The sequence below is a fragment of the Vulpes vulpes genome, chromosome 5 (genome assembly GCF_048418805.1).
Source record: "Vulpes vulpes isolate BD-2025 chromosome 5, VulVul3, whole genome shotgun sequence".
Taxonomy (NCBI): domain Eukaryota; kingdom Metazoa; phylum Chordata; class Mammalia; order Carnivora; family Canidae; genus Vulpes; species Vulpes vulpes.
In genome coordinates this window covers 119,058,247-119,082,806 of record NC_132784.1, presented here as the reverse complement: position 1 = coordinate 119,082,806, position 24,560 = coordinate 119,058,247, and the positions used below count along the sequence as shown (strand labels likewise).

Genomic DNA, 24,560 nt, shown 5'->3' with positions numbered 1-24,560 from the left:
CCCTGGGATCATGACCTGATCTAAAGGCAGATTTTTAACTTACTGAGCCAGCCAGGTACCCAAATGGTTTCAACTTCTTACCAGATGGATCTAAGATAAGCTTTGGTGTCATTCAAATTAAATATGCTCATTTTAACATAGAGCCAAAACTAGGCTGATAGTCATTTTGCATTTTGAAAATTTGGGCAGTTTCATTATACTTATGGTAAATTCTGTATCTTTTCATTTTAAGTTATTCAGACTCCTTCAATGAAGTCGAACAAACTTTTTGAAGCAAAATAAAGTATACTTTAAAAAATATTTTTATTTATTCATGAGAGACACAGAGAGGCAGAGACAAAGGCAGAGGGAGAAGCAGGATCCATTCAGGGAACCCGATGTGGGACTCGATTCCAGGACCCCAGGTTCACGACCCGAGCCAAAGGCAGAGAGAACCACCCAGGTGCCCAAAAATGAAGTATACTTTATGTCTATACCTTTTCTGTACTTTATTATTTCTAGAGAATGAAAAATTTCTCCCAAGTCTTGATTCATGCTTAATTACATAAGCATATTAAAAAACACAACAGTAATTTGAGAGTGTAGTTAATAAAGTTAAAATTCTTAAAGTTCTGTCATTATAATTAGTTGCAAATTACATGATTCTGCCTTCAGTTGCTTCAAAAACCAATTTTTTTTTTCTGAACAGAATATTGTGATTCCAACTGTCTAATGTTGGTATGTCAAGGCTGGTCCAGTTGAAAAGAGAAAACTTCCAATTAACAGCATATTTGGTTATTTAAAATATACTGTTAATTTGTTCCTTACAATATACCACTGTTTTATAACTTTATCCTACAATTCTGGACTTCTGCTAATCTGTTTTGTTTTGTTCTGTTTGTTGAAGATGAAAATAGTTGTCTTCAATTAAGATTTTTCCAAAGCCACAGGGGTCAACCTATTTTAAAAAGCCATAGGAATTTTTTTCCCAGCAGAACCCAGTTACTGGAAACTGTCACCTCAACAATTATCAGTTACCCAGAGTTCAAGTTTAATTTACAATAGGCAAATCTCCAAGGAATAATGGAAATGAGACTATGAAGAAAAGAGGCCAATAAAACTAAAATAAAAACTTCAGCTATCGAAACATGTTAGAAAAATGATGTCAGAAATGGGTTTTATTAATTTATGTGTGCACTAAAATTTTTGGCCTTAAGCCTATACAAATACTAGATTGGAGTGGATATTTTAGGAGAAAATTCTACAGTGGTTTCCATAATTCACAAGTGGACCAGGATCCTGAGCATTCAAATAACCCACATGCCTAGTTTCGTGGCATTATGAAATAAATAAAAGTGTCCACATTCACCTTTCACACTTAATTTATTTTATAAAGCCCGACGATCTGAAAGGTACTTGCAGTCTGCAAAGTTTTGATGGCTTAGTTTAATCCGTCTTAACCTCTTAATGCGGCGAGAAGCATGCCTCCCCCCCCCCCCCCCCCGCCCCCTTAGAGCAAAAGTCCTGCTGCTGGACTACAAGGCAGGCTCCTGGGTGGGCAGATGATGATTGGCACAGCCCACCAGGCTGCCCGGGAGACAGAGATCGATGACTGGCGAGGCACGTTCCATGTGAGCTTATGAAATCTGGACCGTAGATCATTTAAATTCTTGACTCTGCCACTTGGTAGCTGTAGGACTTTCAACAAGTTATTTAACTTCCCCCATTTTGGTTTTCTTATTTCCAAAATGGGGATAAGGATGACGGTCATAAAAATATTTTGATCATATGATTATCCCCATTGTAAATGAAATGATATATAAAAAGCTTTTATGTTACATGGAAAAATTTAAGTTCAGTCAATATTACCTATGGTAATGAGGTGGGGGGACTACAACTTCTCTGGTCAAATTATCAGATTTCCGCGGGATCACATTTTTCCACTAGTGAGACATTAGCCTTCCGTACCTCAAAAAGAACTCTAACTCAGAATGACACCTTTCTAGAGAACAACTTTGGCTGGCTTTATTACATTTAGCAATGAACTAAAGGAAAGAGGCCAATATTGTCTAAATTCCATTGTGTGCATAGGAGATAAATCTCTATGAAATTTCCTACGCTGAGACAGGGTCGAGAGTTTAATCCAGGCCTACTGAATCTGTTCAATGAAATAACACCAAATCACTTTATAAAGGGAAACAAAATGCAGTGGTCACATAGGTTTTGCATACATGAGCCTACAAAGGAACTGGGCAGATACTACCCTCCCACGACCTACATGCTGGTGCATAATAACAGGGATACATGCCTTGGGATTATGTGAGTATTTAAAACTTATTAATAACAATTAAAATGAATGAGCCTCACATTATCAGCTAATAAGTAATGTCTAGTTCTCCTTTTCTCTGCATACGTTTATAGTTCCTGATAAAGGAGGAATAAGTATGGGCGCATTGTATTTCCAAGCAATTTGTAGCTCTGCCAAGACTATCATCAGCTAAGACGTCAGAAAATAAGCAATATACTGATTTATTTCAGATATTCTTGGGTAAGGCCAAATACTTCACTGACACTAATAATGAGAACACTCATGAAGAAGTATGTGTTAGACTGATTAAATGGAAAGATGCCATCAATACAACCATTTTTTATATATGCTTAAACCCTCCTTCCTTATAAGATAATATGTACCAGAGTGGAACACAATTCTGCTTCACATTCCAATTAAAAGGAAACAAATGTTGTTTTAAAGGATTATCTTTTAAAAAAAGAACAAACCTATTGGATTTTCTTCCATCTCTGAATTATTTATAGTTTACCACCTTAGGAGCCTATTTATTACACATTTACTGATACTTCCAACATATCAGTAAATATTTAGCCACTGCAGTGCATCAAGCACCGGGCCAGCCTCTAAGGACTCACTGGTACTTTTACAAACCAGCATGAGCCCTACTTCCTAGAGCCTCAAGCCCACCTCATCACCTGATAATGTGAGAATAAGTCACTACAATTGTCGATAAATCGGGGAGCCCGGGTGGCTCAGTGGTTTAGTGCCGCCTTCAGCCCAGGGCCTGATCCTGAGGCCTGGGATTGAGTCCCACATCAGGCTCTCTGCATGGAGCCTGCTTCTCCCTCTGCCTGTGTCTCTGTCTCTGTCTGTCTCTCTCTCTCTCTGTGTCTCCCATGAATAAATAAATGAAATGTTTAAAAAAATTGTCAATAAATGTAAAATACCAACATAACCCAAGGCACGTATCTATGTTATGCACCCACATGTAAGACAGGAAAGAAACATCCGTTCGATTCCTTAGGATCATGTATACGAAATCTACGTGACTACCGCATTTTGCTTTTCTTTTTAAAGTTGTGTTGTGGGCAGCCTGGGTGGCTCAGTGGTTGAGCACCTGCCTTCAGCCCAGGGCGTGATCCCGGATTCCCGGGATCGAGTCCCACATCGGGCTCCCTGCATGGAGCCTGCTTCTCCCTCTGCCTGTGTCTCTGCCTCTCTCTGTGTTTCTCATGAATAAATAAATAAAATCTTAAAAAAAAAAATAAAGTGTTATTCGGACAAATTCCTTCATAGAGGGAAGTGCAAGGTAAGTGAACAGTTAAATAATTAAGATCATCAAAAAAGCAGAATCTGGGAGAACAAGTGGACAGAGCACGCAGAGACACGAAGCTCCAGGGTCTGTGGGAAAGGGGGTGCTCCCTGGAGGGGGGCAGCACGCAGTCTTGGGCAAAGCAGAAGAGCGTGCCTTTCCGGGTGTAACCCCTCCCCGAGGCACAGGGCGGCTGCCAGGTAGGCGACAGCATTCCAGCCCGACAGGAATTCAAGTGCATCCGCCGCACTTGCCCTGTAGGCCTCCCCACGCGCTGTGTTCATGTAACACCTGCCTTCGTCCTCATTAGACCTTAAATATCAAACATTCTGGAAAATGCATGGTCATAGTATCGCTCAAACCTGAAGAGAATGTATCTATCTGATAATATTTTTCCTTAATTCAGGAAACTGTCAATATTAATTTTATACAAAGAGAAACAAATGTAAATGAATCTGTCAGGAGGACACAGGCGCACACGCACAACAGGCCTTTTCAATGGATAATCTCTCTACCGGCAGGGCCAGCGTTACTGGTAATTACTGTTTTCAACTCTTAGTAACTCCAGCCTAAATAACATATTTGATTGTTATCAACAAAGATATTTTCTATTCTAAAGCAGAAAAACCCTTGGTAACTGTGGAAGGTGGCAAAATACCTAAAAGGAAACCTTCTAGAAGCAGTGCATTTGTTGAAGCATTGCCTATTTGAAAATCTGAATGCTGCATATATTCACGCGTTGCTTCCAAAGGCTTCACTCTTGCCCCGATGCAGAAGCCGGCAGACAGTAGGGAAGGCAACAAATATTTTCCTTACCATCTGCTGAAAAAATTAATTGACAATTTTCACTGTTATATATAAAACACACAGGCAGATGCTATTATTTTAACTTGCTTTAGATTTAGGCTACAGATTATTTTCCTCTGGATCTGCAAGAAATTAGGAAACACGCTGCTAATTGTTTTCTAGATAATGAAAGTAACAAGGCAGCTACTGCCAGCCTATCACGATTTTAGCTACGCATTCTTTAGTGTGAAATTAATCTATTGTATTTTCCATTTGTTCTTCTTATTCAATTTATTTTGAAATTTTCATTTTATAAATTCTTGATGCTTTTGCACTTCTTGACTAATTCTGAGAATTAAGCTAAAAATCAGAAGATGATTCTCTGGCTAGAAATCTTAAGTGTGCGTGCTAACCAATCTTTTTGCTATTCTACAGAAAATCAAGTATTTTTAATTTTGCTAGGCCTGGGAATTATCTTTCAACTCTGTGTCTGGTTTCACTTTCCTTTATTCATTTGTTTGGACTTTATGATAGAGTTCATTTCAGTTTTGGCACCATTTTTAAGGAAGTGTCATACACACGGGTGAACCCTAAGGAATGGCATTGCTGCAGGTAAAGATTATAAAGTGAATGTGTTTTAATATGGAACAGCTGTGTGAGGAGATTAACTCGGACTCAGTTTTAAAGCTGTACCTATCTATAATCAGGTAGATTGATTCCCAAGAGTAAGGCATTTCGAAGGAACCCAAACATTTTGTTCTAATTCTCAAACCTTTTGGCCTCATTAAATTGTGCTGTATATCTGCAGCCTCATCCATCAGCTCTCCGGATGTGCCTCATCACACCTACCTGGGTTGCTCTGAATGATTTCTAATGTCATCTGGATGAAGAATGAATGGAAATGAAGCATTCAGCAGCCACATTTATGCCAAGCAAGAGGCTTGGGGGAAAAGACCGAATTCAAAGAGCAGTTTTCAGACCTTTCTTTTAAAGCTCATCGAACTTTATGACTTTGTAATTTTCCTATTTATAAAGCCACAACTGAACTTCTTTAAAGAACATGTTTTAAAATAAAGTGAGAATCAAATACAGAATTTTTAAGAGTAAAGTTTTTATTTTATTAAATCTATCAAATTTTATATTTACCCACTGGCCATCTGAAAGATAAAGTGGCTAGGGAAATTCTGAGTTGATAATAAATTTATTACGCAACAAATTCTAATTTTGCAAGTATGGAACTGGTCTGTCACACATGGTTCTGGATAGTTTCACTGTAAACATATTTCCTGCAAGCAATTTCACTGCAAACATTTCACTGCATACGTATTGGCTTTAAGGCAATTTTACTATAGAAGATAAAATAATGAAAATTGTAGAGCATCATTCATTTAAAAATATAATGAAACATGGAAAATGAGTAACAAATTTTACAAGACTTTATCTTGTGAAATACAAAATACCTGAATACATTCTCCGAGCAATACTACAAAACTCACTGCTTTTATTCTGTGGGTTAAACCTAAGCACTGGTCTTTGAAAGTCTTTCAGTGTTATACTTTTCTGGGGTTTTTTTGCTTGTTGATTTGTCTCTTCCTTTGGCATCATAATTTTATTCTTTTGCTAAAATCTCTTACTTCATCTTATAAAAGAGGAATCAGTTTCCAAACACTAAGATGCATTTTGTTACTGCACTTTGTATTTTTTATGTGTGTATTGTGAAAGCCTTCTACACAGTTGTCTTTCCTTGGCATACTGGTACATGTCCAGTGATAAGACATTCCAAAGTTCTAGAGGAAATGGATATACCCCATTATGAGGACTAACATGCATGTAACACACTAAATGCCCATTTAGTTATAAGGTGAAAATGGTTGCAGTGAAAATGCTTGTGGCAAAGATGTCTATGAGAAAAATGCTTACAGCAAAAATACTGAACATTTTGTGTCATATACATCTTTACATGCCAAAGACAGGCAATTATCTTCCGTATCAGTATCTATGAGCTGCAAATGTCGCAAATTGGGTGGGAGGGTGGAAGGTGGGGAATTCTGAATACGGAAGACAAGTTAGAAAGGATCCTGAAATTCATCCACAACCATTTGAAGTCCTACTGAAGATGGTGAAAAAAATTTTAGATTATACATGCCATTTTTAGCAGGTATATATACAAATTATACACACACATACGTCCTTCACATAACAACTAACTATGTAAATGTTGTCTTGACAAAATACAAATATACTCAAAGATCTGACTTAAAATCATTTTCAGTATTGTGGATACAGAACATGCAAATACCAAGACACAAAATTTTTGTTTATATAGTTTTCCCACATTAGGAAATGTGGTAAGCCATTGAGCAACAAAGCAGAGTGCACAAGAAATGTGAGAGAGCAACGTTTCCATAAATACAATTCCTGTTTGGTCAAATCAGAAATCTATGATCCGTGATCTCTCTGTCACTCCTCTTTCAAGGATCTCCATCAATAATCATTTCCCTGTTTTATATCTGTCAGCTTTCCCTGTGTGTGTATCCCTTTACTAATCTGTAATACAGAATAATAAATTAGCTCTTCCATTCTTTTTTTAAATTTTTTATTTATTTATGATAGGCACACAGTGAGAGAGAGAGGCAGAGACAGAGGCAGAGGGAGAAGCAGGCTCCATGCACCGGGAGCCCGATGTGGGATTCGATCCCGGGTCTCCAGGATCGTGCCCTGGGCCAAAGGCAGGTGCCAAACCGCTGCGCCACCCAGGGATCCCTAGCTCTTCCATTCTTAAAATGTGTGTATGTGTGTGTGTGTGTGTGTGTGTGTGTGTGTGTATACACCCATACCTGTGTGTATATCTAAACAACCTGATCTGAAGTTGAAGATTTCTATTTCCTCACCCCTCATTTACTGCTCAACCACGTTGTTGGGTTTGATTCATACAACTTTACATAAGAAATCTCATGCCAATGTAGCACACATGGTCTCTTGTTCCTGGAGATACACTGGACAGAGGGGACGCCCATTCAAAATAGATATACATATGTGTGGATATATCTGGATATGTAGGTAAGCATAATGTGTACGTGTACTTATTACAGAACTTTGCTATAGCCACTGAGATGAGAATCACAGAACCAATACAGTATCTGATTCCAAGAACACCTTACTTTTTGTGTAAGGCAAAAATAGCATTTATATTGCCAAAACTAAGTGCTAATTAATTTCCAAAATTGCTTTGGCATTTTGGAAGGTGTGTGGCTCTAAGAAAAGTGTGTCCATAGAGCATAGGAGTCAATATGTCAATATGTCAGCAAACAGGAGGATTGTTGAAAAAGACTAGATTCATTAGTTTTACAAAAGTGAATGTGATATGAATCATTTATTATGTGGTTTAGCATGTCACAAAATGCTTTGTTTAAAAAGTTGAGTTCCTATAAAAGGTGAAGGCGATGAGAAGCAGTGTCTTAAGATATTAATATTTAGACTGGAAATTTTTAGAATGTATACACAGAAAAATGGCTTTAAACTAGTAAATTCCTCATTCATTCAAGTAAACAATTTGTGACAAGGTAGAAAACTGCTTTTCGTATGACATAATTCCTCTTGTATTTAAAAAAAAAAAAGGAAAAATAACCCCTTATGATAAATGCCTCTAAGACATATTATTGTGTTAATCCTGGATGCAAATACAATTTCAGAAGAAGAAGAAAAATTACAAGTTTAGATGAAAATCATTTCTCTTTTTATATATTTGTATTCTTTTATTTAAACTTGTTGGAATATAATATAAATGCCTTAAAACCAAGATACATCTTAGATACAAATTCTGATATGAAATGTGAAATTCATTGCTATATTCCTTTAAGAAATTCTTGCTTTACAAAGAGAAATACCCAGAACTGAATGAGATTCCTGGTGGTTTGTTTGGATGATATAATAAAGTAAAAGATGGTTTATCTAAACATGTCTTCATTTAAAAATGATATAAGTAGTGGGGCTTGTACTTACATATTTCTATCATAAAGTAATAAAGTATATTTAAAATTATGAGTAATTTAAGGTGTTAAAAAGTCTCTTCCAAATTATAAGAGTAAGATTACCTAGTAGGATTTTGAGACACAGTAGAATTTTGAGTTAAATTTATTTTATTTTACTTGAGCTCTTCAAAATATGGTAATGTTAGACTTATTTAGAATATTTAAATAAGCTGAATATTCCTTGCCCCAAGTTATTTACATAATTATGTATTTGTCCTATAATAGAAATCATGCTTCCAACTTTTGTTTGACAGTCTCTAAGAATGATTTCCAATTGAGCTCTCTGCTGGGTACTTAGAGTTCAGAGTTAAAACACAGGCCTAGGCTTGTAGGACCTAGTAATCCAGAGAGCAGACAAAGGAGATATCCCATGGGTAGAGTACAGTGTAAAGGACATGTCTGGGCTGATGCCAGAGCACTAGCATGCAAACAAGCCTAAAGGGGAGAGGAGAGTCAGGGACATCCTCTAAGGGGCAATGATTGCTCTGAATTTTGAAAAATGCTAAGTTACTAAATAAGGTAACTACTATACGTTGTCTCTTAGATCCATACACCCACATCTTCCCATTACTTTTAGTTCTGGGAATTTCTAAGAAATATTCGTAACATCAAGTTATCATTTGAAAGTATTCACTCAACAGTTCAATTTATTAACTTTTTCAAAAGAAATTGTTTCTCTCTATAATTTAGGGAAAAAAAGAAAAAAAACCCAACCAATGTATTCAACTTATGTCATAACATAATTACAGCATATGTAGTATTCAAAGAGAAAGAGTTATGTGTTAAAAAGGTTTGTAATTAATTTGAAGTTATATGTGTGGATATGTTTTCAATTCTTCAATCATATTCCCATCACATATAGGATAAAAAACACCTAAGGACATTTCAAAGTGTTCCAAAAATTTTCACCAATACTGTACAAAATTATTCACAATGTTGAGTCTGCAAAACTATCTAAATATATTAATTCACCTTTTTCCTTTCCCCTTTTAATTTCTGAAATGCATATAAAACAATCCACTAGAGCTCATGATGAACCACACCTCTCTAAATGGTGAAAACACCAATCAAAAGCAAAGTGAACTGGCATTTTACTCAGAAGAGACTTCTTCTGGACAAATATATAATTTCTGTTGGAATTTCTGAAACATAAAAAAATACCCTATAAATCTATCATTTCTATCATTTTTTAAAAAAAATGAATCCTTAGCATTTTAATAAAGCAAGTTGAGGATCACTGCAAATGCAAAGAGTAAGAAAGATGCAAATGCAAAGAGTAAGAAAGATGAAATAAGCTGATGGTAGGACTGCTAGAGAAATAGTTACAGTTGATATTCTCCACAATATCAGCAGGTTTAGCTACATGGATGAACATTCAAAATAGTCAGGTCTCCCTACAATAATACTCTTCTCTGCAATTAAACCATCATTGAAACAAATACATTCCAACCTCAAAATACTTGTCTCCACATTTCTCATTGCATATTGGTATAACACACCATTTAAAATGTCATATATAAAAGAATTTGTCTGAACTATTTTCTTGAAACTGTACAAATGAATAAAGGGAACCTCGTTTTCGATGGTGCTGGGAGGCCAGACAGTGAGGGAGGAGCTGTCATGCCCCACTACCCCTCATCAGTGGCAGACCCCAAAAAGGAGAGGCACTTGGCATTTACAACAGAAGACGCTTACTTTACTACTTCGGCAGGATAAAGAGTTTCTCTTTGTCCAGCAATGAGTTCAGCCAGTAACAAAACACCTCAATTCAGCCAACGAGAAACCATACTACCCCAACTCTGACTTTTGCTCAAAGCAGCCCCTTGCCAACTTCCACTTTTTTTCTCTATAGAGTTGTGTTCCTTTCCTTTGGTACGAGTACTATGGCTTACCATGGTTTGCACATCTTGAGTTCAAATTCTTCTGCTATTCCAGAATAAAACCATTTTGCTGGTAAAATAACTGTTTTACTTTTAAGTTAGATACAAATAAACAAGAATCAAAAGGTTTTCAAATGAGGATGCAGTTTTTGCTATTATAAACTGCTTTATTTGTAAATCTACAGAACATTGTGCAGATAATTTTTAGGCATCTGTAGTAAGTTTTATTATTACAATAATCTTTAATAATTAAATGATCATAAATTTATCCTAGAAAAGTTCAAACTGTTCCTATTTTTCCATTCTCTTCTGGTTATTCTCTTCCTGTAACATTTTCTAATATAGAATTTATATATAAGAATCAAATAGGATTCTATAGGCCCAAACTATTTTATTAATAAATTAGACACAAGGTAAGTATGGATCACATAAAATATCACACTTAATAATTCTGTAATTTATTTTTTAAAGGATTTTATTTATTTATTTGGCAGGGAGGAGAGAAAGTGCACAAGTAAGTAGAGCAGCAGGAAGAGGGAGAAGGAGAAGCAAGCTCCTCACTGAGCAGGATGCCAGATGTGGGGCTCGATCCCAGGAACCTGGGATCATGACCTGAGCCAAAGGCAGATGCTTAATCCACTGAGCCACCCAGGTGCCCCAGTAACTCTGTAATTTAGCCAATGGTTTATAATCCATGATCTGTATGATTTTATAATAAGCAACACTAACATCTCCTCTTATTGCCCCTCCCTGATGGTCTCCTTAAAAACCACCTACATTAAGATTAAAATCCTAAAAAATTGCACTCACTTTTTTGTCTTTGTTGTACTTGGCAAATATCTCCTGGGCTCTCTCTTCTCCTCCATCCGTGAACAACATGATAATCTTATTGCAGTTGGCTCTGGAAACATTATACTATAAGGGAAACAAACAAAAAAAGTCTATCTTTCACAATAAAAGGTAAGGAATATAAGACAATGTTTAAAGAGCATGAACAGGTTGCAAGTAGTAGGTGAAAGATTTGTTCAGTAATTATATTCCAAAGAACCACTTCCTAGACCAGGCCCAGCCTGTCCCGACAAGGGCCTCTTCCCATCCGCCAGATACTCATAGGTTTCACTTCCTTTGGGTCTTTGATCAAATGTCTCCTATCAGTGAGGACTTTACTGGAAACTATGTTTTAAATTGCTGTCTCTCTTCCAGGTTGTATTTTTCTTCATAGTATTTTACATTCTTTTATGTACATAGTTTCGTTTTTATTTATTTATTGTTGGCTTCCCCTGATTGAATTTAAGTGCCATAAGGGTACGAAGTTTTATCTTTTTTTGATCTTCAAGAGCCCAGCATATAATAACCTCTCCATGGTTGATTAGTAAATGGAATTTAAATTAATGGTTATTACATCAATTTTATTTCCCTATAATTTGTACCAGAAACAAATAATTTGTATGAATGAAAAATGTGCACGTCCCTCTACATATATTTTCAATACATTTACAAATATTTTTGTTCCCTTTCTTTCTTTTTCATCCTACTTTATTCCCTTTACCTCTCCAAAATTATAAACTCCTGGGTGATCCTTAACATCTGATGTTCTTTGTAAATGCCAATACCTAATCCCAAATATCCTCACCACACATATTCTAATTCTGAAAGACTCGATTCCAATGGCAAATCCTCTCTTAAACTTTAAGATCTCCCAAGAGTCAGATGTAGGGAAACAATGGATTAGCGCCAAAGGGCCACTAAAATGAACAACTAATTTAGAAAGATGGGCTTCCCTGAGGTCTGAATTTACAATCTCAAGCTTCTACTGTTGTGAAAATGTGTTTTCAAATGTGTTAAGAATAAAAGCTTATTTATACTAATTTATGAATGCTCAGCTCCTTTGAATATGCCAAGCCTCCAGGTCAGTGCTGTTCAATGGAGATATAATGCAAGCCAAATTTGTAATTTTGACTTTCTAATAGCCACACTAATAAAAGTATGAAGAAATCTCTGAAGTGAATTCTACTAATGTATTTTATTTCACCCGGTCATCCAAAATATTATCAATTCAACATGAAATCTATAAAATTATTGAGGGAATCTACATTTTTTTCTTTCATAGTAGCTCTTCAAATCTGCTGTATATCTTATATTTACAACACATTTCAATTCAGACCAGGCACTTTTTAAATCTCAAAAGTCACATGGGATTGTGGTTACCAGATTGGCCAGCACTAGCTGTGGCCTTTAAATGACTACTATTTTTGATAAAAAAAATCATTAACTCTCGTTCAGTGTTTAGGCTTACTGAAAGTCTGTACTCTGTCTTTTCAAAGAAGATAAATCACATTTCCCGTTGTAAAAATTAATCAAGACAATACTATACTCTATTGATGAAAAGATCCTGTTTCATATAATCTCACCCCATTGATTAGGCCATTAGAACATTGGCAGTTAAAGCTTTTAACCAAGTATTGTGAAAATGCAAGTATTGACTAATACGATTTGTCACATTCAAGCATAGTTCTTATCTTGGAAGAAAGCCATCTGAAAATTTGGCTATACAAAAACTTACATATTTTATCATCAAAATACTTTTGTGAAAGGCATTGAAATCCCTTAACTAAAATTAATTTCTTTGAGGATTTCTTTTTATCTGGCTATGGAAGATAGGCAAAATAATACGTATCTAAAGGACTATTACATAAAAGTGATTAAGTAAAGATTTTACATAAGGACTTGGTTTCATTTTTGGATGAATGCAAGTACTGGTATAAGTAGGCACACTGGGTCTTACTGATCACTTGTGTAATTAAAATAATTATTTTAATTATAAATAAATATAAAATTTATTAATTTTAATAATTTATATTTATATAAATTTATAATTATATTTTTTAAAATTATAATTATATTTATAATTATAAATAAATTATAAATAAAATAATTATTTTTATTACTGAATGCAAGTACTGGTATAAGTAGGCACACTGGGTCTTACTGATCACTTGTGTAATTAAAATAATAATGTTTCCCAAGAGAAACAGGTATTAGGACATATACAAAAGGGGGAATAAAGAAATGTTTTGTTTTCACCAGGATTTTTCCCAGGAGTAGCCTCCTTACTAGATGTGTGGTAGAGCAAAGTCAGCACCTGGTCAGAGGATTTGCAGTTCTCCAACGGTTCACACCATCACCACAATTAAACCTTAAGGATTTGTAACAAATTAAATAAAGGCAAGAACTTGACTATTTCAATAAAATGACAATTTGCAGAGTTGGTAAATTACTTTACTATGTTATTTCACAACAGATTATATTATGTATATCTCTGTGTGTCCTTGTGTCACCGTGTGGCCAGTATATAGCATGGCATCTATCATATATACACTGAATAAATTTTGTTTTTAAAAAATGCACCTCGGTATAGTTGTAATATTTTATGAAATGCTCCCTGAGGACTAACTCAAATCTTAGTTTAAGGTGTATTGTGGGATAAGCGATACATTTAATTCTATTTGATACTTGGCTCAGGGATCTTAATGATACACTTTACAAGGGCAAACAAAAACCAGAGAAGGACATTGTGTGATTAAGATAGTGACTAGAAGTATTTGAAATAGGTAACAAGATTTGAAATAGGTAACAAGATAGGTAACAAGATATGCTTCAACTTTGAATAAGGCAAGTAATGACATCTGGGAAAAATTCTTGTTTTATTATTATTTTTTAAGAATTTATTTATTTATTTACTTGAGAGAGAGAGAGAGAGCGAGAGAGAGAGAGCACGGAAAGGAGCAGAGGGAGAGGGACAAGCAGACTCCTCGCTGAGCACGGGGCCTGACGCGGGGCCCAATCCCACGACCCTAAGGATCATGATCTGAGCCAAAATCAAGAGTCAGCTACTTAACCTCCTGATCCACCCAAATGCCCCTGGGAAAATTATTTTAAAATGAAAAACTGCAATACATAAGGGACATGTGCAAAACAGAACATCTGAGACTTATTTCGGGAATAAGTGAGAACATATTAAAAATCACTTATAAGTGTGGTAGAGGCAGTGCAAGAGGCCAAGAGGAGTTAAATCATATTTAATCAGCAATTAGTAGTGAATCTGGGAGTTAATGTGGCCTCTCTGATGAGGCAGCCTCGGAAATTCTACAAGAGGCTTGAGGCCCCTTCTCATTTCACAACTGAAAGCTGAATAAGAGTGAACCACTCACATTAACAATATTGAGAATGTAACTAAAATGCCACAACTTAGCAAAACCTAAGTTGACTCAAAAGAAAAAAAAACTGTGAAAAAACCCAGCAACTTCTATTTCTTTACCACAGAAAGAATACATTTTAATCTCATGTCAATTACATCTGAATTCCCAAGTTCCAAGTTTTCATCCTTCTGCTACCCAACATACATCATTTTAATAAACATGCATTTTACCAAAGATAATGCCCCTGGAAAGTGCAAAACTCAACTACTTCTCTAACGCTACCTAATAAACAACACCACCCCCAACCCCGCATACCCGAAATGAACAATCTGTACATCTCCACTCTCACAGCCCCTCTGTCTAGATTCCCGTGTCACCAGCCACCAAGTATGTGAGTCCAGAGCCCCATCCAATTAGTTACCATGTCACTCTCCTTTTAGCATTTCTTTGCTTTGACTCCAACACCAGGACTTACACGACAAATTAACTTTGAACACTCGTTATAAAGTTTTCATTTGCTCCTAAATGCCTCATTAACCGGTATCTAATGGCCTTCTGATTCCCCTCACAGCTCCTGCATTGCTACAGCCCAGGCATGCCAAAGCACCTGCTGTTTTTTTCAATGTGCCATGCTATCTCATATGGCTATGCCTTTGTCCATGTTGTTGTTTTTATCTGAAATGATTTTCCATCTCTCATCTACCTACCGAGATTCTACTCATTCTTCAAAACCCTGTTTTCAAGGAAATGCCACAGTTTCCTGACCCCCTTTGGTGCCACTCAAGTAAGCACACCCTGAATGCCCTTGAATAGGGCACATTATACTAGGAATGGTAATTTACTGTGTCATGCTAGACATACTTGAGATCAGCCAGTATTATTTACCTTTGCTATTCTAGCACTAGTAATGTGGCAGGAAATTGTGAGGCATGCCATACATATTGGCTGAATGAACAAACGGATGAAGCACCAACTAGACATCTTGAAAGTTGTTTTTAGAAGCTTTACTTAGGGAACAACCAAGTCAGATTTGCAGACAAGAGCACATGTAAGGCTTATTCAGTGACTCAGCAAATGTGGTATGAATTATGAGCTGAGTCTCTACCAGACATGTGCTAGTCATTAACGATAGTCACAATGATCATGACTCCAATGCCAAGCCAACAACCCACACTCATATGAGGTTTGCTGTGTGTCAGGTTCTGTGGACAATTCTATCCACAATCCCTCTGAGTATGTGCCATGGTTTAAGGAAGGAAACCAACGTAGAGAAAGGTTGGGTCCATACGCTCAACCACTGCCATACTACTGCTTCATGACAGTTAAAAAACTGAATGATAATTCTTACACTTGAAGAGTTCAAAGTGAAACAGATGACACGGCCACTTGCAAACACTAGTCCGCAGTGTAAGATATGTGCTACATAGTATGGGGCAGGCAGTAGGCACGCTGGAGTCGGGAGTCTAAATGGAGACACCGGTGAGTGACTTGTTTGGAGGGTGATCTTCACTGAAGAAGGAATTCCTACTCTGGCATTGTATGTCCTCCTCACCTTAATGTCGGCCATTTGGACCTTTCTGTACATTAAGAAACAATTTTAAGAACCAAATAGATGTTTAAAGTATTCCCACCGACCACTGGATGACTGGAAACACAAGTATCCAGATAAATACAGTCCCAATTGAGATAACAAAAAGGAAACAATATTCTAAATATGCCAAGTAAGTTGGAAGTGTTCATGTAAAAATCAAATAATTATCTTACAAATGTGCTTTTTAAACAGAGTTTTAAAAGATGATGGAAGAAGGGGTCTAAAAGAAAAAGAATGTCTACATTTTGTATGTCTTTTGAATCTTGGCTTCAAACATAAAAGTGGCTCAAAGATTTCTACTGCCTGGATTTCTACTGCCTGCTTTTAAATTAAATGAAAAGCTGCACTGTTATGTAATTGAAGTCCTGATAGTAGTAAGGACCAGCATATTGAAATTCATATGCTGTGATTCAGTAATAAAAGAGAAAAGAGGGTGGTATGGATACTTACGTTAAGAAGCTGTTCAAAAGCAAAACTAAAGCCTTTCTTATAATCAGTGATTCCTTTTGCTGTGATATTATTCACTGCATCTTTCAGCACTTTCTTATTTCTCACATTGGCTTGGACAAGGTGCTGAAAACAGCTCACATCCTGGGCATTGCTGTTAAACTGTGAAAGATAAAAAAGTAAACATATAAGTGAACACGAAAATCAATCACATCATTTTATTTGAATTTGTGGTTTGTATGTCCCAATCCAGTTGCGTTGCTGTCTCTTTCATAAATGAATAAACTGGTAACAAAACCGCACTAAGGATCAAATAGCCATTTTCCTCTGAGCCCTCAACTCCTACTGTAACCCTGAGCCTGTCACTCACCTTCCTGAAGCTCAGTTTCTCTGATTATAAATTTGGGGCTTGAATTACGTACGGAAAGTCCCTTTCAGTTCTCAGATTTTCTCAGCCTTTAGAGAAGGAAAAAAAAAAAACCAACAAACAATGAAATGTATTCAGAATCCAGAAATGATATGGTAACACCTGGGCAGGTTCAAGGACAAGCTAACCACCTGCTTGCCTCTCTTAAGGAAAAGCGAGGTGGAAAAGTGGCAAAGTCAAGGACAGGAACAGACTTCTAGTAATTCTGAAATGTGATGGTACAACCTTTTCTACCAGGGCTAATCCAGGAGAGTAATGTGAAAGAATCAAGAACAACAGGTGGCCTTTTATTTTATTTTTTAAAAGATTTTATTTGTTTATTACTTGACAGAGACAGAGCACAAGGAGAGGGAGCAGCAGAGGGAGAGGGAGAAGCAGGCTCCCCAGTGAGCAGAGAACTTGACACAGGGCTCAGGGATCAATCCCAGGACCTTGGGATCATGACCTGAGTCGAGGGTAGCCACTTAATGGATTGAGCCACCCAGGTGCCCCCAAAGGGTGGGCTTTTAAAACTGATCACTCTAGGGCTTTCATACAGAAGGCTGAGAAACGTTGGAGGCAAAGTAAAGGGCAGACAGGTACTGCTGTGAGTGATGAAGCCCTGAACAAACAAGGAGGCCACAGGAGCAGAGAATGTCAACCCTGATACCGGCCCCAAGTGAAAATTCAAAAATCCTCAAAGACATAATAGCACCAACCCTATTAAAAGTATTCACAAAGTTCATTGGGTATTTCCAAAAAAGATAAGAACAGTGAGTAGTGCAGTGAGATCCAGGACACTGAGACAGTGGAATCATCCTATCACTTACTAACTCTGCAATTTGTATGAGCCCTTAGACTCTCAGGGCAGAGTATCACATCTACAAAATGGGAATAACAATAAGCCATGCCTGCTAGAAGGTAGGGGCCTGGCGAGATGAAATGTTGGAGATTTTTTCAAAAACATATAATTAAATAATTTTATTAGGTGGATCACAAACTGAAATATAAATGTTATAACTGATCACATATTCTTATAATACATTCCTTTTTTCTCTGAAAACCAATGACGCTTAATTATAAGGTACACTGCACATTTCATCAATTCAATAAGCAAATATTTACTATCAGCTTGTGAGAGGTCAAGAATTGTGGCAGGTGATAGTTTTGTGCCTTTACACATTAAGTAAATTATGCACAAACATATACATATGTATGGATGTAATAAGCACATATACGGTGTCTACTCTGTTGCATTTACTCTACAAATATTAATCATTTCCTCTTTGCCAATGCCCAAAAAGATACATATTATCACTATTCACAAAGAAAAGGAGACACTGAGGGAGTTAAAGAACTTGCCCAGAGTCACACGGCAAATAAGACACAGAGTCAGGACCAGACTAGTGGTGCGACCTAAGGGTCTGGGATTTTCACTACTCTTGTAGGGCCTCTTAACATATTACGACACATGATTAGTTCTGTAAAGCAATACAGTATTAGTGCTTAGGAGACAATATCACAAGTGGGTTCTAGTTTGGACTATGAGTAGTCGGGCGAAAATTCACATGAGAAATAGCATTTCCTGTGATTCCAGAGAAATGTCTCATTGAAGACTACTGCAGAAGAACATTTCAGGCCAACAGAGCAACAAAAGGGAAGTCTTTTAGGGATATATAAAGGAGGAGAGTTTAGCTCAGTCACACATGAGTGAGAAGGACAATGACATAAAATGAGCTTGGGGAGGGAGGCAGGGTTAGATCTTGCAGGGTCTAACAGAAATGCTCAAGACCTGGGATTTGATTTCCTGTCAAATGGAAAGTCACAGAAAGATTTTAAGCCACAGACAAAATAATCAAATGTAAAAATTTAAGAGATCATGCAAGCTGCTGTTTGAGAAATGGATTTAAGGCGAGCAAAATTCGAAGGAGAGAAAATAATTAGGAGGCTCTACAGTAACCCAACTCAGTGTAATAAGTGGCTGTGCTATTGGTGGAGATGGTCAGAAGAGGAGGGGTTGCACACCTTTTCTGGAGGAAGAATCCCCAGCATGTGAAGGTGGGCTGGGGCTGTTGCTTAGTAAGAGAGTGGTGTTGTGAATGCCATGCAGGGGTCTGACCTGGGCATCAGGAGGGCCCGAGGGCTGGAGGAGTGATGGGTTCGGGGGGACTTGAGGAGGAGGTAAGGGAAGCAGAGTCCAAGTCTGAGTGAGGGGGAGTTTTCAACATAAGTAAGACACACAGATGGTGAAGTCAGGAAATCGTAACATTCAAGGCAAGAGGCTCCAAAGTCTTGGCTAAAGACTAAAAAAAAAAAAAAAAATAGAAGGCTTCAGCAAAGAAATTTCCTGTACGTTCATATAAATAAAAGAGGAGTCCTTAAGAAAACTTAGTAGAAGTAAGTTCCCTTGGAGGCAGGAAGGAAATCAGGAGACGAGGCCATTTGGGATGATGAGAGAAGAAAAGAAAGTCTCAGGGAAGAAACCGCAGTTCAGGTACAAAGATGCAGAATTCCAAGTGTCCAGGGAACTCATCGGGCTGCACAGTCATCGTCGGGGAGGGTCACAGCGAAGTGCGGTGGAAGCGGTGGCAGGTGGAGGGGCTTCAGAGCCCGGCTGGGAAACCCGGGTGGAAAGGGGGTGCCTGCCGGGATGAGCCCCAAGGGAAGGGCCCAGGGCAGGGGGGGATGGATACTGAAGCGTGAAGGAAGGAAAAGATGCAGGGAAGAGAAAAGAGGTGCAATGTCAAAGTCTTGTGAAATCAGGGAAGGACAGACAGGGCCGGCGCATGGGGGAGTGACCCCCGAGTGTGGATCGACTCTCGGCTCTGCAGGAAGAGCACAGTATAGACGCGGCTGGGCGAAGACGGCCACGGGGGTTGCCCGGTGACAGTTACTGTCTGCCTTGCTGTTCACTGGGGACAAAAGCCACAATAAAGATCAAGTAACTGGGGAGCTGGAAGGTTTGCAGAGAGTGGAGATAAAACAAGAAGGGAAATGTCCTGAATAGATAAATAATTTGGGTTCTTTCTACTTTTTACTTTAACGTTACTTTCAGGTACATCCTACATATGACTAAGATGATCTGATAGATTTCTTTCTTTCCATAAACTCTAATGTTAGAAATGCAGTATCTCCAGTTCTAAATTCCACTGCCTCTTTTATTCCATTCTTTGATAATCTGACACAATCTGATTCTGCACATTCCGTTTTGAAAACAAAAGTGCGTGAGAACTCTCATGTTAGAAAGTTGGGGGAAAAAAGAAGTTTGCCAACGCATTAAGAGTAAAATATCTGACCTCAGAGAATTATTGGAAATGGTTACAGGAAATGTTATTAACTGATTTAGTTAAACTGCGAACCATGATAAAATTACAAGTTATGCAGAAAATGAGCACTAAATAATGTATTGCCCTGAGTTCGGTTGGCCTTGACCTGCTTTTAACACAGAAAAATGAAGCATCTCATTAAGTCACTTTAACACAAACTGATTAAATGTAAATTCAATTCATTAAATACAAATTCAGTGGTGTATAACAGAAATAGTATGATCATACTCATAATAAAACTCATAAATAATGCAGGGGAAGAAATAGCTTACAAAGTATAAGTCCCCATAGCAAATCTTATTCTCTTAGGAAAGGGATGAGAAATTTCAAAAGTTCCAAATTAGGTAAGTGTGTATTTCACAGACACCTTACAGTCATCTGCTTTTAGAACAGACAAAAAGAACAGGTTTATTTTCACAAGCTTAAACTGCAGTCTTTGGTAACATGTGCCTAAATTTTCATTTATAAACCACATATTTAATACATAAATCACTTATGTATTAAAAATCTTAGGGCAAAAGTTTAAAAATATAGTATTAGCTTAGAAATAGTATATTGTGAGTGAAAACAGATTTAAGGATCCCTGCTTTTCTCAATTATTAAGAACATGCTTTTATTTAAAGAAAAAATTGTATATTTAAATAACCCGAGAGTTAGAAATCCAAAACAATATCACACGGATTCCTTTCCTGATCCCAGAAAATTCAACCGAGTAGGTCCTTTATAAGAGCTGTTAGGAAATCTCTGCTGGAATGCTGAGGAAGAAAGACATATGGACTAAGGTGAGCAGCTGGGGGGGGGGGGGGGGGCAGGGCTGGGTTGAGCGGGGTTGAGCATCTGCCTTTGGCTCAGGGCATGATCCCAGGGTCCTGGGATTGAGTCCTACATCGGGCTCCCCACTGGGAGCCTGCTTCTCCCTTCCTACCTTGTCTCTCATGAATAAATAAATAAAATCTTAAAAAAAAAAAAAAAGAAGTGAGTATCTGGGGTATAAATCATACAGAACTTAGTATCCTTACTCAAGCAAACAAAAATTCTTTCATTTCCTCCTTCCATATAACCTGTTCTGCCTACAACACTTTTCTTCTCTTCCTCAATAGTTTTTCCTTACAAAAGGCTTTCATGATCATTCGTGACTAGGTCAAACCACCCCATTATAAGATCTCCTCATCCTTGGAGTATCTTTTTTTTTTTTTTTTCAGAACACAACTCTGTTAAAATTTCCTACTTTTCTGTATGTATCTTGACAGATTCTTCCCCTGGATCAGAAGCCCACATAGTCATAGAAAATAGCCAGCCCACCACTGTAACCTCAGTACTGGATATAGAATAGTACGCTATAAATATTTAATAAATGTATGTAGGAAGTTTCATAAGACAGTGTGAAATACTAATCAAAATCAAGCTATAGATCCCTAACTATAGAAATTATATTTTAGCTTTATAATGTTAAGCTTATAAATTCATACATATAAATATAACACTATTAAAATGCCAAAAAGAAGATGTATGTAAAACACCTATTAAAGAATCTGGCACACAGCAGAAGCTAACTCAAGTGCAACTCTATCAGAAGGACAATCATCATATGGTTTCACTCATACGGGGAATATAAGAAATAGTGAAAGGGAGTAGAAGGGAAAGGAGGGGAACTGAGCGGGACAAATTAGAGAGGGAGATAAGCCGTGAGAGACTCCTAAATCTGGGAAACAAACAAAGGGTAGTGGAAGGGGAGATGGGCAGGGGTTGGGGTAACTGGGTGACGAGGGAACTTGATGAGATGAGCACCAGGTTTTATACTATATGTTGGTAAACTGAATTTAAATTAAAAATGTTTAAAAAGTGCAACTCTATCATTAAAAAAATATTTTTGTAAAACCATTAGTATATGCTGAAACCAGAATGGACTCCTAGATTAGTGAGAAAGATTCTGATAAACGATACCAGTTTTAGTGACCTTCAATTGAAGGTCACTAACAGGATGATACAAGTATCCTTCAAACATTAGTTTAATGTTTGAAATAGCCTCTGAAATAACCATGAACAGTAAATTTCAATACTTCCAAAGAACATTTCTATTAAATATCGTCAAGTACACACATCATATTAAAAGATACTTCTAGTGCCAAAATACATTGTTAACCTCTCAAGCGAAGTAATTTAAACTCTTAGTTTTATAAAGACAGTATTTGTGTTCTCAGATGCCCTGCTAAGTAAGAAATCATTTCACAAAATATTTCAGAGACAGAGAACTCTGCTGTTCATTGAATCCACCTTGGATAAAAAGGAAATGTTGGTACTGTCTTGATGCACAATCTAAGTCAAAGAAGCGTCAAGTTCATCGAAAGCAGCCTTGTATAGGAATGGCACCCTCATGGGGTGTCCTAACATTTTCACAGGGCACCAAGTCTACCTTTGAAATCCTTAGTGGGCTCAAATAGTTTTCCTCTAGAAATATTAAGAATTAAAGATAAAAGAACTCCAAAGGTGATATTATTACACTTGGAACTGCAGAGAAATAGAAATGGCACATTTAATCTTTGACCACTCAGCTCACCTTTCATTTTTACCCTTTCTCCTAATCAATGTAGTCTAGATCCTTACAAAGACAGACTTGCTGTATGGTACTTTGTACACTGTTTAATTATAAAACATTCTTTAATGGGTAAAATGGACATAACTTATGATTTCTTGGTTTTTGGAAAATTGTAACATTATCTAAATGATTTCTTAGAACTTGTCTTACTGATCTGTCTTCTCTTTGTTTCCATGTAAAAGCAAAATGGTGGGCTCGATAAAACTAGCAAAAACAACTCAAATTCAGATTAGCCTGCTTTAAATATGGATATATATTTTAATTATAAAATATGAGTGAACTTCTTTAAATAAGTATAATAAATAATTTATGTAACAAATTTATCCTATAAAAACTTAATTTAAATGAATTATTTAAATTAAATAAATGATACAATTCTGTGTATCAGACTCTTACAATTTTGGTATGAGAAGCTATCCACATGTTGGACACCAGATGGCGATGCAGGAAAATAAAAGCAAAGTGAATAGCCTGAAATCCTTAAAACCTTGGTTAAGTTTTATTCCTATTAAAAATAGTTTATTTTGATTTTCCTATTATTTATATGTAACTTAGAAACTGGAAATATAAGGAAATGAGATGGTTATCCTAAAACTCAAGAAATAAGTGGTAACGTTTAACTATACACATATGTACATAATATTCCCAGTTAAGAATGATTTTAAGGATAAGCTATTGCCAACTTGGAAATTTTGTGCCAATTTATACTATATTTCTAACAATCTCACTCCATTTTCACGAACACTTAAAAGTTTTATTTGCTAAATTCTAAGTAAAAATATTATTTTAATCTTTTAATTACTTGAATTTCTTTGATGGCTTTCGACGTAAAACTCTTTCTCATTTATCAATTTTCATACAATCTTGTGAATTGTAAGTCTTCTTTCTCTAGTTTGTGGCTTGCTCTCTAATTTTAACCTTTAAACTTATTCTTATGATTTCTTAAAATAATATGCTTACAAAACCATTTATTAATTAGATAAATGTCATCTATAGTATCTACTAACATTTGATGGTTTTGTTTGCTTATTTTACAATGTAGTGTTTGCTTATTTTAAAAACTACACTGTAGTTTGATGGTAAAATTGATTTCCCCCAATAATATGAGGTGACAATTACATTAAGTGGTTTTCCCCCCGAGTAGCCAATTTTCCCTTTTACTGAATACTTCGTGGTTTGTGATCCATTCTCTATAACAAGTGAAGATGTGGAATACATTTCTAGAACTTTTCCTTCACTATTTCCATTGTTTCACTAACTTCTTAACTTTTAATATTAATCATACAATATGAGCTAACATATATGGAGAATCACAAATGTACCAGGCTAAGCACTTTAATGAATTCATTTAATCTTCACCAAGTTTATGGTGAAGTTTATGGTTTAGTTTCTGTTTGTTTGTTTGTTTGAAGATTTAAAAACATGGAACACTTCATGAATTTGCAAGTCATCTTGGCATAGAGGCCATCCTAGTCTTCTCTGTATTGTTCCAATGTTAGTCTATGTGCTGCCGAAGCAAGGGTTTAGTTTTAATAGTTTCCATGACGCAGTTGAAGAAATGAGACTTACTTAGAATGTTAAGCAAAGTGCCCAGAGTCACTGCAAACCCAAACGCTGAACACACTCTACGGTGTCGAATCATTTTCAATTTATACCAAAAGAGTAAGCTGCCACACCTGGTCATGCTTCTTTTTCCACATCGTCTTTCTGTTCAACT

At 36.6% G+C, this 24,560-nt stretch overlaps 1 protein-coding gene and 1 non-coding gene across 9 annotated transcripts in view; both read right to left on the bottom strand.

Moving 5' to 3' along the window:
• The window catches only part of CACNA2D1 (calcium voltage-gated channel auxiliary subunit alpha2delta 1), a 478,954-nt gene that overhangs the window by 72,582 nt on the left and 381,812 nt on the right, over positions 1 to 24,560 (bottom strand). For all 8 annotated transcript variants that reach the window (XM_072759815.1, XM_072759809.1, XM_072759808.1 and 5 more), the window contains exons 11-12: positions 16,519 to 16,677; positions 11,089 to 11,193 (exon numbers count right to left, since the gene is read on the bottom strand). In XM_072759815.1, coding sequence (XP_072615916.1) covers positions 11,089 to 11,193; positions 16,519 to 16,677 — 264 coding nt within the window. The remainder of the gene's footprint in view (positions 1 to 11,088; positions 11,194 to 16,518; positions 16,678 to 24,560) is intronic.
• Positions 24,260 to 24,362, bottom strand: LOC112925423 (U6 spliceosomal RNA). Its single transcript, XR_003236117.1, has one exon. It is a non-coding gene; the product is annotated as a U6 spliceosomal RNA (small nuclear RNA).